This window comes from Salvelinus sp. IW2-2015, linkage group LG25 (assembly GCF_002910315.2).
Source record: "Salvelinus sp. IW2-2015 linkage group LG25, ASM291031v2, whole genome shotgun sequence".
NCBI classification, from domain to species: Eukaryota; Metazoa; Chordata; class Actinopteri; order Salmoniformes; family Salmonidae; genus Salvelinus; species Salvelinus sp. IW2-2015.
The window spans coordinates 25,163,612-25,177,286 of NC_036865.1; the positions used below are offsets into that span (position 1 = coordinate 25,163,612).

Sequence of the window (13,675 nt, forward strand, 5' to 3'; positions counted from 1 at the left end):
TAGTAACATGTCGGACTACCTAGTAACATGTCGGACTACCTAGTAACATGTCGGACTACCTAGTAACATGTCGGACTACATAGTAACATGTCGGACTACCTAGTAACATGTCAGACTACATAGTAACATGTCGGACTACATAGTAACATGTCGGACTACCTAGTAACATGTCAGACTACCTAGTAACATGTCAGACTACCTAGTAAGATGTCGGACTAAATAAAATTTTAAAAAGTGCAAAAAAAGTAATGTGCATACTAAGAACTGTGTAAATTGAGTAGCGTATACTTAGTAATGTCTACTCACTGCACTCATGAGAGAGTCCAGCACGCTGACCGCGAAGGCGGTTCCGCAGGCGAAGGGCTGTGTCAGGTACAGCTCTGTGTCCGGGTCATCGTCATCATCTTGGTCCAAGAACTGAACGTTGGAGTCYTTCACTGAGAGAGGGGAGACCCAAAACAGAGTCAGAGAGAGAGAGAGGCCAAGGAGGGCACAGCACGCCAAACACACACAAACACGCCTGGGGACTTGAGAAGTAGAGAATCGCTGGGTGCCATAGCTAGGGCAGGGGTTCCCAAACTTTTTTTGTTGGAGAAATAGGAAGGTTAGATTTTAGAGTGTTTTTGAGATAATATTCCTTTTTACTTGACTTACAACCCCAAGTCTTAGGCCCTGACCCAAACAGAATCATTCCCTTTAGTGGCTCCTTCAAAGACTCAATAACATATATTCTCAACTGTCTCATGTCTTTAGGTATAGAAAAGGTAGTGATGTCTGAACCAAAGCGTTATGGATTTGGCATTCATGGTAGATGCACAGTACAATCCGTCATCAACAAACCATTTCTGCAGTTTTGAATCACATTCAAGACATGGATTTTACCTAGGTGTGTGAAGCACACCTCGTTCCACCATARTGTGCATGTTGAGGTGAGAAGATCATGCATGTAATGTAACATGCATTCTGGAGCTTCGTTGATATCTCAGATAAGAACATGGGTGGTAACATCGTTACCTATTGAGATATTAATGTATTTACCTTTTCCTGAAAGTCAAATGATTATTTAAAACAACAATAAAAATATATATAAAGCTGTGGGGTAAATTCACATAGGCACAGCCTGCTTTTAAAGATCAAAGTTATACTACATTCTGAAACTGTTAAGGATGATAGAAGTTCAAATCATAAATGGCTAGGGTTGAAACATCTCTATTTTCTGTCTAGAATACTGCTAACCAGAGGACAAGATCAAGAAGAACAATATAAAAACAAACTTCTTTAAAACCATTTGTAAAGATGCCTTTCCCTAATAGAACAGACTTTAGCCTCAGATGTGAGGATTTGCTTGCTAGTGCCAGTGGACAAGAGCCTGAGATCCAACTGTATTTGAAAAGCGCTTGACAACACAAGCCTTTCTTTGACCCCTTCAACATGAAGGCTTGAGGTCTGGAAGAAAGAAAAAAAGACCCCCCCGCCATAAAATACACAAAAACAACAACAACAACTCAACAGATTAAAGGGAACATTTGAGCTGTAGTTTTAAGTTTTTTTCCAATCTGATTTCTTCCCAGGCTTCCTTTGTGCTGCGGAGGAACAGACATGTCAGTCAACCAGACAAGCGGGCTGATGATGCAAACAGGCCCGGGCTAAGGAGACTGAACCGGGGGGTAGTGGAGTGGGTGTAGAGGGGTGGGTGTAGAGGCTGGGGGTCAGGGATGGTGGGTGTGATATGAAAACAGCCATAGGGACAGACCAAGCAACTATCCAAGTGCAAGAGCGATGCTTTGAGAAAAGAATGCATGGGGAAAAATAAAAACATCACAGAAAAAAAACATTCAATAAAAAAAGGCCAAAACGAGACAGTAAATGTTCCACCAGAAACAGAGAACAAAAAATGTAATTGTGTTCAAAGTGAAGCCATGGGAGAGTCAGCGAGGGCCTCGGCTGTAGCCTGATAGATCAAGACACGTGGATGAAGAAAGGAGAGACAGCGAGAGGGAGAGAGAATTGCTTTGGCAATGTAAACATATGTTTCCCATGCCAATAAAGCCCCTTAAATTGAAATTGAATTGAGAATGGGAGAGTTAGAGAGAAAAAAAGAAAGAGTGTGTGAGAGGTGAGAGAGAGTGTGAGCGAGAGAGTGTGAGCGAGAGAGTGTGAGAGATGAGAGAGAGTGTGAGCGAGAGAGTGTGAGCGAGAGAGGTGACAGGCAGACAGGCAGACAGACAGAACTAAAGATCGGACGGCAGCGAGCAGAGGACAAAGGCCTGGCTTACCCAGCTCAGTTATCATTTGTATGTTGATTCCAAGTTTTTTTTCCTGACTGAATGAAACCAAAGGCAGTATTTTGCCAGGTTTAGCTAACGACAGTAAGACAGTGTGGAGCAGAGGGGGGAGAGATAGGGTCATTATTGGAACAGCTTCAAAGAGAAGAGAAAAATAAAAGCAGCCTGAGACCAGTCATCAGGATTAGACAGACTGAAGCTGGTGTATGTAAAGGTAGCCGAGACATGCAACTACAGCACAAGAGAGGGACAGATGTGACTGAACCATACCACTAAAACATTCAAACAAAAAGGGGTTACGGATATACAATATTGTATACATAAACCGACTTTACGTGGCGTTTTCCATTTGACTTGACTCAACTATGGTGATGTAAAGTAAACTGACAACATTGACACGACAACTACAGTGTATAGTTCCACAGAGACTGATGTTAACTGCTTTACCTCCTCTCTACTTCCAGGGAGGAGGAGGACAACGTTAGTGATGATAATAGTATCTACTTAAAAGCCAGGACAAAATCTGCAGGAGAAATGAATCTAAATCAAACATAGCTGAAATGATACTAAATCAAGCATACTGTAGCTGGGGAATTTATTGAAATCAAATACAGCAAGACAAAAACAAACAGCTACACTTGATTTGTTGATTACATATGTAGTACTCAAGAACATAACAAGAGAGAGAGAGGCAAAACAATGTTCATACAGCGTCCTGTCCCTGTGTCTCTCCCTGTCTCTGTCTGTGTCTCATTCTATCCCATGCCTCAATGCTTTCTAATTGGGTCAGAGGGGAGAGATGGAGACGGAGTGGCAGATCTCCAGTGCTTTAGTCAGAGGGGATAGAGTGGTGGGTCTCTAGTGCTTTAGTCAGAGGGGATAGAGTGGTGGGGTCTCCAGTGCTTAGTCAGAGGGATAGAGTGGTGGGTCTCCCAGTGCTTTATCAGAGGGGAATAGAGTGGTTGGTCTCCAGTGCTTAGTCCAGAGGGGATAGAGTGGTGGTCTCTAGTCTTTAGTCAGAAGAATAGAGTGGTGGGTTCCTAGTGGTTGTCAGAGGGGAATAGAGTGGTGGGTCTCTACAGGCTTTTAGTCGAGGGGATAGAGGGTGTCTAGTGCTTATAAGCAGAGGGGATAGAGTGGTGGTCTTTAGTGCTTAGTCAGAGCGGCGTAAGAGTGGTGGGTCTCTAGTGCTTTAGTCAGCAGGGATAGAGTGGTGGGCTCTCTAGTGCTTTTAGTCAGAGGGATTGAGTGGTAGGATCTCTAAGTGCTGTTAGTCAGAAGGGGATAAGAGTGGTGGTTCTCCTAAGTGTTTTAGTCAGAGGGGATAGAAGTGTGTGTGGTCTCTAGTGCTTTAGTCAGAGGGGATAGAGTGGTGGGGTCTCCAGTGCTTTAGTCAGAGGCGGATAGAGTGGTGGGGTCTCCAGTGTTTAGTCAGAAGGGGATAGAGTGGTGGGTCCTCTAGTGCTTAGTCAGAGGGATAGAGTGTGGGTCTCTAGTGCTTTAGTCAAGGGATAGAGTGGTGGGTCTCTAGTGTTTAGTCAGAGGGGATCGAGTGGTGGGCTCAGTGCTTTAGTCAGAGGGGATAGAGTGGTGGGTCTTAAGTGCTTTAAGTCAGAGGGGAATAGAGTGGTGGTGGTCCTCCAGTGCTTTAGTCAGAGGGAATAGAGGTGGTGGGGTCTCCAGTGCGCTTTAGTCAGAGGGGATAGAGTGGTGGGTCTCTAGTGCTTTAAGTCAGAGGGGATAGAGTTGGTGGGTGCTCCAGTGCTTTAGTCAGAGGGGATAGAGTGGTGGGTCTCCAGTGCTTTAGTCAGAGGGATAGAGTGGTGGGTCTTCCAGTGCTTTAGTCAGAGAGGAATAGAGTGGTGGGTCTCAGTGCTTTAGTCAGAGGGGATAGAGTGGTGGGTCTCAGTGCTTTAGTCAGAGGGGATAGAGTGTGGGTCTCCAGTGCTTTAGTCCAGTAGGGGATAGAGTTGGTGGGTCTCTAGTGCTTTAGTCAGAGGGGAAGAATGTTATGCTTAGCAGACCGATAGCGTGGGTCCCTAGTGCTTTAGTCAGAGAGATAGAGTGGTGGGTCTCTAGTTGCTTTATCGAGATGGGAGATAGAGTGGTGGGTCTCCAGGGCTTTAGTCAGAGGGTGATAGAAGTGGTGGGCTCTCTAGTGCTCTAGTCAAGGGGATAGGAGTGGTGGTTCTCTAGTGCTTTAGTCAGAGGGGCTAGAGTGGTGGGTCTCCGGCTCTGAAGTCAGAGGGGCGATTAGAGTGGTGGGTTCTGCTGTGCTTTAGTCCAGAGGGAGATAGAGTGCGTGGGGTCTTAGGTGCATTTATCAGAGGAGATAGAAGTTGGGTGGGTCTCTAGTGCTTTATCAGAGGGAATAGAGTGGTGGATCTCCAGTGCTTAGTCAGAGGGGAATAGAGTGGCTTTGTCGAGCTCGTGTGCGGTCTCAGTGCTTTACGTCAGAGGGATAGAGTGGTGAGGTCTCAGCTGCTTTAGTCAAGCAGGGGATAGAGTGGTGGGTCTTCCAGTGCTTTAGTCAGAGGGGTAGAGTGGTGCGGTCTTAGTGCTTTGTAGAGGGGATAGAGAAATCTGGTGGGTCTCCTAGTGCTTTAGTCACGAGGGGATAGAGTGGTGGGTCTCCAGTGCTTTAGTCAGAGGGGATAGAGTGGTGGGTCTCCTAGTGCTTTTAGTCAGAGGGGATAGAGTGGTGGGTCTCCATGCTTTAGTCAGGGGATAGAGTGGTGGGTCTCAGTGCTTTAGTCAGAGGGGATAGAGTGTGGGTCTTTAGTGCTTTAGTCAGAGGGATAGAGTGGTGGTCTCTAGTGCTTTAGTCAGAGGGATAGAGTGGTGGGTCTCTAGTGCTTTAGTCAAGAGGGATAGTGTCTAGCGACCCTGGTCTCTAGTCATTTAGAATCCCTCAGAGACGTGAAACTTTCATGAGTCCCTTACCACAGGATTATATAGAGTATAGCCAGCACCATTGTTATTATTAAATGGACCCATTTTAGCTCCCTCTACTCTCATTTTACTCTCGCCCTCCCTCTCAATCAGGCAGTTAATGGACTAATGGTACATAAAAAAGTGAGTGTTCTGACTTTGTAATGAGACATCTCAGCTTCCACAAAGAGAGGGACATTTGAAATTACCAAAATTGCTCAGCTTTGTATTTAGCTCCACACAAATCTCAGGCCAAAGTCGCTAATCATTATCATCAATATATCGCTAGAATTAGTCATCACAGCCATAGAAAATTAAGTTTCGCCAACTACCCTCCACATTGTCACCAAACGTTCCACAACAACAACATTCAAACTTGCATTCTAACCAGAAGAACGTCCACCGAACTGTTAAAGGCAACAGGGCGGTCCTGAAGATGCTAAATCTCTAAGTCAGTTGGCCAAACTCTGTGTACATTTTCACAGTATTTTCCAATAAGCAAAACTGGTTTAAATAACACACAACAACCAGAAAGTGGTTGAAATGACATAAATTGACATTCTATGGACCTGTTTTGCCCGCAATCATTAGTGAATGGTCAGTTGGTGTGTGTTTCTCACCTAGTTCAGTGATGATGGGGATGTTGGCGCCAGTGGTGACGGAGGCCTGGCGTGCTAAACCATGTACTGGACTGCTGTCTGGAGAGGACCGGTCCATTCCAGGAGGCGTGAAACCTACACAGAGCACAAAAAGAAAGTCACACCAAACCATTGAAACGTACAGACACAGAGATACACACAAAACCATTGAAAACCTATAGACACAGAGAGATACACACAAAACCATTGAAACCTACAGACACAGAGATACAAACAAAAACGTTGAAACCTACAGACACAGAGATGCACACAAAACAAGATGTACTGAAATCACACAGAAAAAAAACACGAGATACAGTGCATTCGGAAAGTATTCAGACCCCTTGACATTTTCCACATTTTGTTATGTTACAGCATTTTTCTAAAATTGATMAACTTGTTTTCTTCCCTCATCAATCTACACACAACATCAATCTACACACAACACAGTCAACTTTGATTTTGCAAATGTATTAAAAATAAAAACTGAAATATAACATTTACATAAGTATTCAGATCCTTTACTGAGTACTTTGTTGAAGCACCTTTGGCAGCGATTACAACCTCAAGCAGGGATGCAAACTAGTCACCTTTCGGCAAAATTCACCGTTTTGAATCCAAAATAGGTGACCTACGTGATTCGTGTAGATCCGATGAGAAAAGTTTGGGGGGGCTTTGGATCACACTACTGGCTGTAAGTAAACGACTGATGCGCATTTGGAGCAATACTGGCTGTATCCAAGCCTCAGCCAATCGTTCACATAACAGCAGAATGCAGCATGCGACTTGAGAGAGAAGAGACAACCAATTTGCTAGTTAAAGCATCAGAGTGCGCTCTGGAAAGACAGCAGAGAGTAGAAAGGCAGTTTGCCATTTACAGCAGCGCGTCCCCTGAACGATAACGAAGAGGTAGGTGAAAAGCCTGACCACAGAGACGGGGGTGAGAGGGTGATGAAGTGTACTTCATGAGCTGTAACCGAGAAACAACTGGCATTTGGACAGTTTGAGGTGAGGGAGAAAGTATGGTGGAACAAGTACTAGTATTGTTAGCATTGTTAAGTAACGTTATCTTGCTAGCTGGATTGAATTCTCCGTTAGCTAGCCAGAGAAATGTTGAGCAACATTAGCCAACTTAACTGATCTAATAATTGAGTTTATGGTGTGAAAATTTGCTGGCTAATAAAGTCAGACAGCTAACGTTAGCTAGCTAACATTACAACATCAGATGATCTAACATTAGTAACRTAACCAATTCMCRATAGTATTAACTGSTATACAACTCCTTGCCGTTRCTCAAGTTATACCGCGTTAGTTGCTTACTGGACCCTGGCAATCTGTGTGAAATGTTAACTAGRTAACTAGCTAACAAACTAACTACTATCTGTGAACTAATGTTTTCCCTCTACAATATGTGGTTAATTTTCAGAATTAGGTGAAAATGAGGCGTTGCTAGTTAAACAAGTGGATTGGGGCTCCCGAGTGGTGCAGCGGTCTAAGGCACTGCATCTCAGTCCTAGAGGTGTCACTACAGACCCTGGTTCAGCGGTCTAAGGCACTGCATCTCAGTCCTAGAGGTGTCACTACAGACCCTGGTTCAGCGGTCTAAGGCACTGCATCTCAGTGCTAGAGGTGTCACTACAGACACCCTGGTTAGAATCCAGGCTGTATCACATCCAGACGTGATTAGGAGTCCCATAGGGCGGCGCACAATTGGCCAAGCATCATCTGGGTTTGGCCGGTAAATACAAATTTGTTCTTAACTGACTTAACTAAATAAAGGTTTAAAATAAAAAGTGTAGCAAGGCCTGGCTTAAACTGGATGCCACTATAGAGGTGAAAGGAACACCACACACTTTCCCTATTTCTCACTTTTTCAATACAGTGGATAAAAAGGGGTATGRCAGGTGTACTCTCTGCCTGAAAGAGATCAATTATGCCAACAAAGGGTCTCCTGCTCTGCGGCTGGTACATCGTAGAACAGATGCCCACAGGCAGAAAGTGTACAATGTAATAATCTACAGTGTAGCCCAAAGCTATTGCTTTTGTGTTGAACTTGACAGTACAACTTGTGTGTGAGTGAGGGGGGATAATTACATTTTTTACTCTGTGAATGTTATTTTTGCACACGTGTAGCCTTGTGCACTTGATCGATGTCTACTATAGTGGCCACTATAATAGAGTAAAAATAAAAATGCCTGTTTGTTTCATTCTATTTCTACTTTATGATGTTTTTTTCCCAAGTGTAATTTATGTGTGCGGTCACAAGCGTTCTATTATAAAGGCTGTCATGGTAACAAGTGTTCTATTATAAAGGCTGTCATGGTCACAAGTGTTCTATTATAAAGGCTGTCATGGTCACAAGCGTTCTATTATAAAGGCTGTCATGGTACAAGTGTTCTATTATAAAGGTTGTCATGGTCACAAGCGTTCTATTATAAAGGCTGTTCATGGTCACAAGCGTTCTATTATAAAGGCTGTCATGGTAACAAGTGTTCTATTATAAAGGCTGTCATGGTAACAAGTGTTCTATATAAAGGTGTCATGGCACAAGCGTTCTATTATAAAGGCTGTCATGGTAACAAGTGTTCTATTATAAAGGCTGTCATGGTAACAAGTGTTCTATTATAAAGGCTGTATGGTAAAAGTGTTCTATTATAAAGGCTGTCATGGTAACAAGTGTTCTATTATAAAGGCTGTCATGGTCACAAGTGTTCTATTATAAAGGCTGTCATGGTCACAAGCGTTCTATTATAAAGGCTGTCATGGTCACAAGCGTTCTATTATAAAGGCTGTCATGGTCACAAGTGTTCTATATAAAGGTTGTCATGGTAACAAGTGTTCTATTATAAAGGCTGTCATGGCACAAGCGTTCTATTATAAAGCTGTCATGGTACAAGTGTTCTATTATAAAGGCTGTCATGGTACAAGTGTTCTATTATAAGGCTGTCATGGTAACAAGTGTTCTATTATAAAGGCTGTCATGGTCACAAGTGTTCTATTATAAAGGCTGTCATGGTAACAAGTGTTCTATTATAAAGGCTGTCATGGTCACAAGCTTCTATTATAAAGTGTCAGGTAACAAGTGTCTATATAAGCTGTCATGGTAACAAGTGTTCTTATAAAGGCTGTCATGGTACAAGTTTCTATTATAAAGGCTGTCATGGTCACAAGTGTTCTATTATAAAGGCTGTCATGGTCACAAGTGTTCTATTATAAAGGCTGTCATGGTAACAAGTGTTCTATTATAAAGGCTGTCAGGGTAACAAGTGTTCTATTATAAAGGCTGTCATGGTAACAAGTGTTCTATTATAAAGGCTGTCATGGTCACAAGCGTTCTATTATAAAGGCTGTCATGGTACAAGCGCTATTTAAAGGCTGTCATGGTAACAAGTGTTCTATTATAAAGGCTGTCATGGTAACAAGTGTTCTATTATAAGGCTGTCATGGTCACAAGCGTTCTATTATAAAGGCTGTCATGGTAACAAGTGTTCTATTATAAAGGCTGTCATGGTCACAAGTGTTCTATTATAAAGGCTGTCATGGCTAACTGCAATATTAGTGTATTGTTTTTTCTCAAGACTTGAGTGTCATTTGCAGTAAAGTGTAGGCAACAAATAATATTGGATTGATTTCTTTACATTTTTTAGCTGTGATTGAGGTTCACATTAACCACTTATTTTACACACAGAGACTGATCATGTAGATACTATATTCTTTGTTGTTAGTTAATTAGTTAAAACCTGCATTACCCCTAGTAGGGATTTTTGCAACAAAAAAAAAGTGTAACCTTTTTGGGCCCTCAGCAGTTTGTCTTCTTGGGTATGACGCTACAAGTTTGGCACACCTGATTTGGGGAGTTTCTCCCATTCTTTTCTGCAGATCCTCTCAATCTCTGTCAGGTGGGATGGGGAGCGTCGCTGCACAGCTATTTTCAGGTCTCTCCGAGATGTTTGATCGGGTTCAAATCTGGGCTCTGGCTGGGCCACTCAAGGATATTCAGAGACTTGTCCCGAAGCCACTCCTGCGTTGTCTTGGCTGTGTGCTTAGGGTTGTTTTCCTGTGGAAGGTGAACCTTAGCCACAGTCTGAGGTCCTGAGTGCTCTGGAGCAGGTTTTCATCAAGGTCTCTCTGTACTTTGCTCCGTTCATCTTTGCCTCAATCCTGACTGGTCTCCAAGTCCCTGCCGCTGAAAAACATCCCCAAAGCATGATGCTGCCACCACCATGCTTCACCGTAGGGATGGTGCCTGGTTCCCTCTAGATGTGACACTTGGCATTCAGGCCAAAGAGTTCAATCTTGGTTTCATCAGACCAGAGAAGAGAGTCCTTGAGAGTCTGATAGTCCTTTAGGTGCCTTTTGGCAAACTCCAAGCGGGCTGTCATGTGCCTTTTACTGAGGAGTGGCTTCCGTCTGGCCACCTACCATAAAGGCCTGATTGGTGGAGTGCTGCAGAGATGGTTGTCCTTCTGGAAGCTGTCCCTTTCTGGAAGGTGCTCCCATTTCCACAGAGGAACTCTGGAGCTCTGTCAGAGTAAGCATCGGGTTCTTGGTCACCTCCCTGACCAATGCCCTTCTCCCCCGATTGCTCAGTTTGACCGGGTGGCCAGCTCTTAGGAAGAGTCTTGGTGGTTCCAAACTTCTTCCATTTAAGAATGATGGAGGCCACTGTGTTCTTGGAGACCTTAAATGCTGCAAATGTTTTGGTACCCTTCCCCAGATCTGTGCCTCGACCACAATCCTGTCTCGGAGCTCTACGGACAATTCCGTCAACTCATGTCTTGGTTTTTGCTCTGACACATGTAAGAGCACTTATAAAATCATGTCCAATCAATTGAATTTACCACAGGTGGACTCCAATCATGTAGTAGAACATCTCAAGGATGATCAATGGAAACAAATACCACTGATCTCAATTTTGAGTATCAATTCAAAGGGTCTGAATACTTATGTAATTGCTTGATTTTTTTAAATTTGTAATACATTTAAAAAAAATATAAATACCTGTTATCGCTATGTAATTATGGGCTATTGCGTGTAGATTGATGAGGGGCAAAAAATATTTAATCCATTTTAGAATAAGGCTGTACCGTAACAAAATGTGGAAAAGGTCAAGAGGTTTAAATAATTTCCGAATGCACTGTATATTATTGAAACCAACAGTACACAGACACAGCAATACAGACAGACAGAGACAAGACCATGAGATATAATATTACAGTCAAGGAGCTACACAAAAAACAATATCACACTGATCTCACTTACATATCACACTGCTCTCACATTAATACCACACTGATCTCACATTAATACACTGATCTCACATTAATACCACACTGATCTCACATTAATACCACACTGATCTCACATTAATATAACATGATCACACATTAATACCACACTGATCTCACATTAATCCACACTGATCTCACTTAAACAACACTGATCTCACATTAATACACACTGATCTCACATTAATACAACACTGATACAACATCAATACCACACTGATCTCACATTAATACCACACATTAATACCACACTGATCACAATTATACACACTGATAACATTAATAACACACTGATCACATTAATACCACACATTAATACACACTGATCTCACATTAATACCACACTGATCTCAACATTAATACCACACTGATCTCACATTAATACAACACTGATCTCACATTATACACACTGATCTCACATTAATAACACTGATCTCACATAATAAAACACTGATCTCACATTAATACACACTGATCTCACATTAATACCAACACTGATCTCACATTAATACCACACATTAATACCACACTGATCTCACATTAATACCACACTGATCTCACATTAATACCACACTGATCTCACATTAATACACACTGATCTCACATTAATACCACACTGATCTCACATTAATACAACACTGATCTCAACATTAATACACACGATCTCACATTAATACACATGATCTCACATTAATACCACACTGATTCACATTAATACACACTGATCTCACATTAATACAACACTGATCTCACATTATAACACTGATCTCACATTAATACCACACTGATCTCACATTAATACAACACTGATCTCACATTAATACCACACTTATCTCACATTAATACAACACTGATCTCACATTAATACCACACTGATCTCACATTATACCACATGATTACATTAATCCACACTGATCTCAATTAATACCACACTGATCACACATTAATACCACACTGATCCATATTAATACCACACATTAATACCAACACTGATCTCACATTAATACCACACTGATCACATTAATACCACACTGATCTCACATTAATACAACACTGATCTCACATTAATACAACACTGATCTCACATTAATACCACACTGATCTCACATTAATACAACACTGATCTCACATTAATACCACACTGATCACACATTAATACCACACTGATCCACATTAATACCACACATTAATACACACTGATCTCACATTAATACCACACTGATCTCACATTAATCAACCATCTCCACATTAATATAACACTGATCTCACATTAATTACACACTGATCTCACATTAATACCACACTGATCACACATTATACACACTGATCTCACATTAATACCACACTGATCTCACATTAATACCACACTGATCCACACATTAACCACACTGATCTCACATTAATACAACTGATCTCACATTAATACAACACTGATCTCACTATTAATACACACTGATCTCACATTAATCCACACTGATCTCACATTAATACCACACTGATCTCACATTAATATAACACTGATCTCACATTAATACAACACTGATCCACATTAATACAACACTGATCTCACATTAATACACACTGATCTCACATTAATACCACACTACTGCTCACATTAATACCACTCTGAGCTCACATTAATACCACTCTGAGCTCAATTAACAACACTGATCTCACATTAATACCACACTGATCTCACATTAATACCACACTGATCGCACATTATACCACACATTAATACACCACTGCATCTCACATTAATACAACACTGATCTCACATTAATACCACACTGACATCACAATAATATAATTTCACAAATCATTTACCACAGGTTCGGTGATTGAAAAGGTTATACATCATTTTGAGAAGAGAAAAACTAAACTATAATCGAGAACAACAATAAAACATTAAAATGAGAACACTAAGTTGATCGGACCATGTAATGCACAGTTAGTGTCTGTCACATGTCACTATTCAGCAAAAGCTGCTGTGCTTACTAAGAATGAAAAGATGCGAAGAGGGGGACGGAGGGGGTGATGGTAAAATAATGCAGGCGCTTCCTAAAAATGTCAATATAGATATTGTGCTTTTAGGGGTCAGCTGAGAGACATATTTAGCATTCACATCCTTCCATCAACCTGCCTGCCTTCCATAAATGTTATATGTGCTTCATGTTGTTACCATAAAATTGGCGAAGTGGATCCTGAAAACCTTTTATCAGGAAAATAGAGGTGCGATTCCCGACCATGAAATACAAAAGGGGCGAGTGACAAGGGCATGAATTCCCATGACTTCACATTTTTGCATTTCCTGAAAGTGACAAGTAAACACCTTAAATCAGTAATGCTAGATGCATAATGCATTACCTGTGTTGTGACATCCATCATTTAGTGCCGACTAAAGCAAAACCCACCTTATAGTTTTACAGTACAGCAGTGACAAAACATAATGCATGATGGGAATATATTCAGGTCACAAAGTTTCAGGGGGGGGGGGTCATTTTCTGACAGGGATCTTTTCATCCTCCTCACC

The 13,675-nt window shown here is 41.8% G+C and overlaps 1 protein-coding gene across 1 annotated transcript in view; it reads right to left on the reverse strand.

The window, feature by feature from the left end:
• Positions 1 to 13,675, reverse strand: part of LOC111951745 (calcium-activated potassium channel subunit alpha-1a) — a 176,291-nt gene that overhangs the window by 17,450 nt on the left and 145,166 nt on the right. Inside the window, exons 21-23 of the mRNA XM_070434999.1 lie at positions 5,837 to 5,950; positions 2,277 to 2,360; positions 307 to 437 (exon numbers count right to left, since the gene is read on the reverse strand). Of these exons, the coding sequence (XP_070291100.1) occupies positions 307 to 437; positions 2,277 to 2,360; positions 5,837 to 5,950 (329 nt within the window). The remainder of the gene's footprint in view (positions 1 to 306; positions 438 to 2,276; positions 2,361 to 5,836; positions 5,951 to 13,675) is intronic.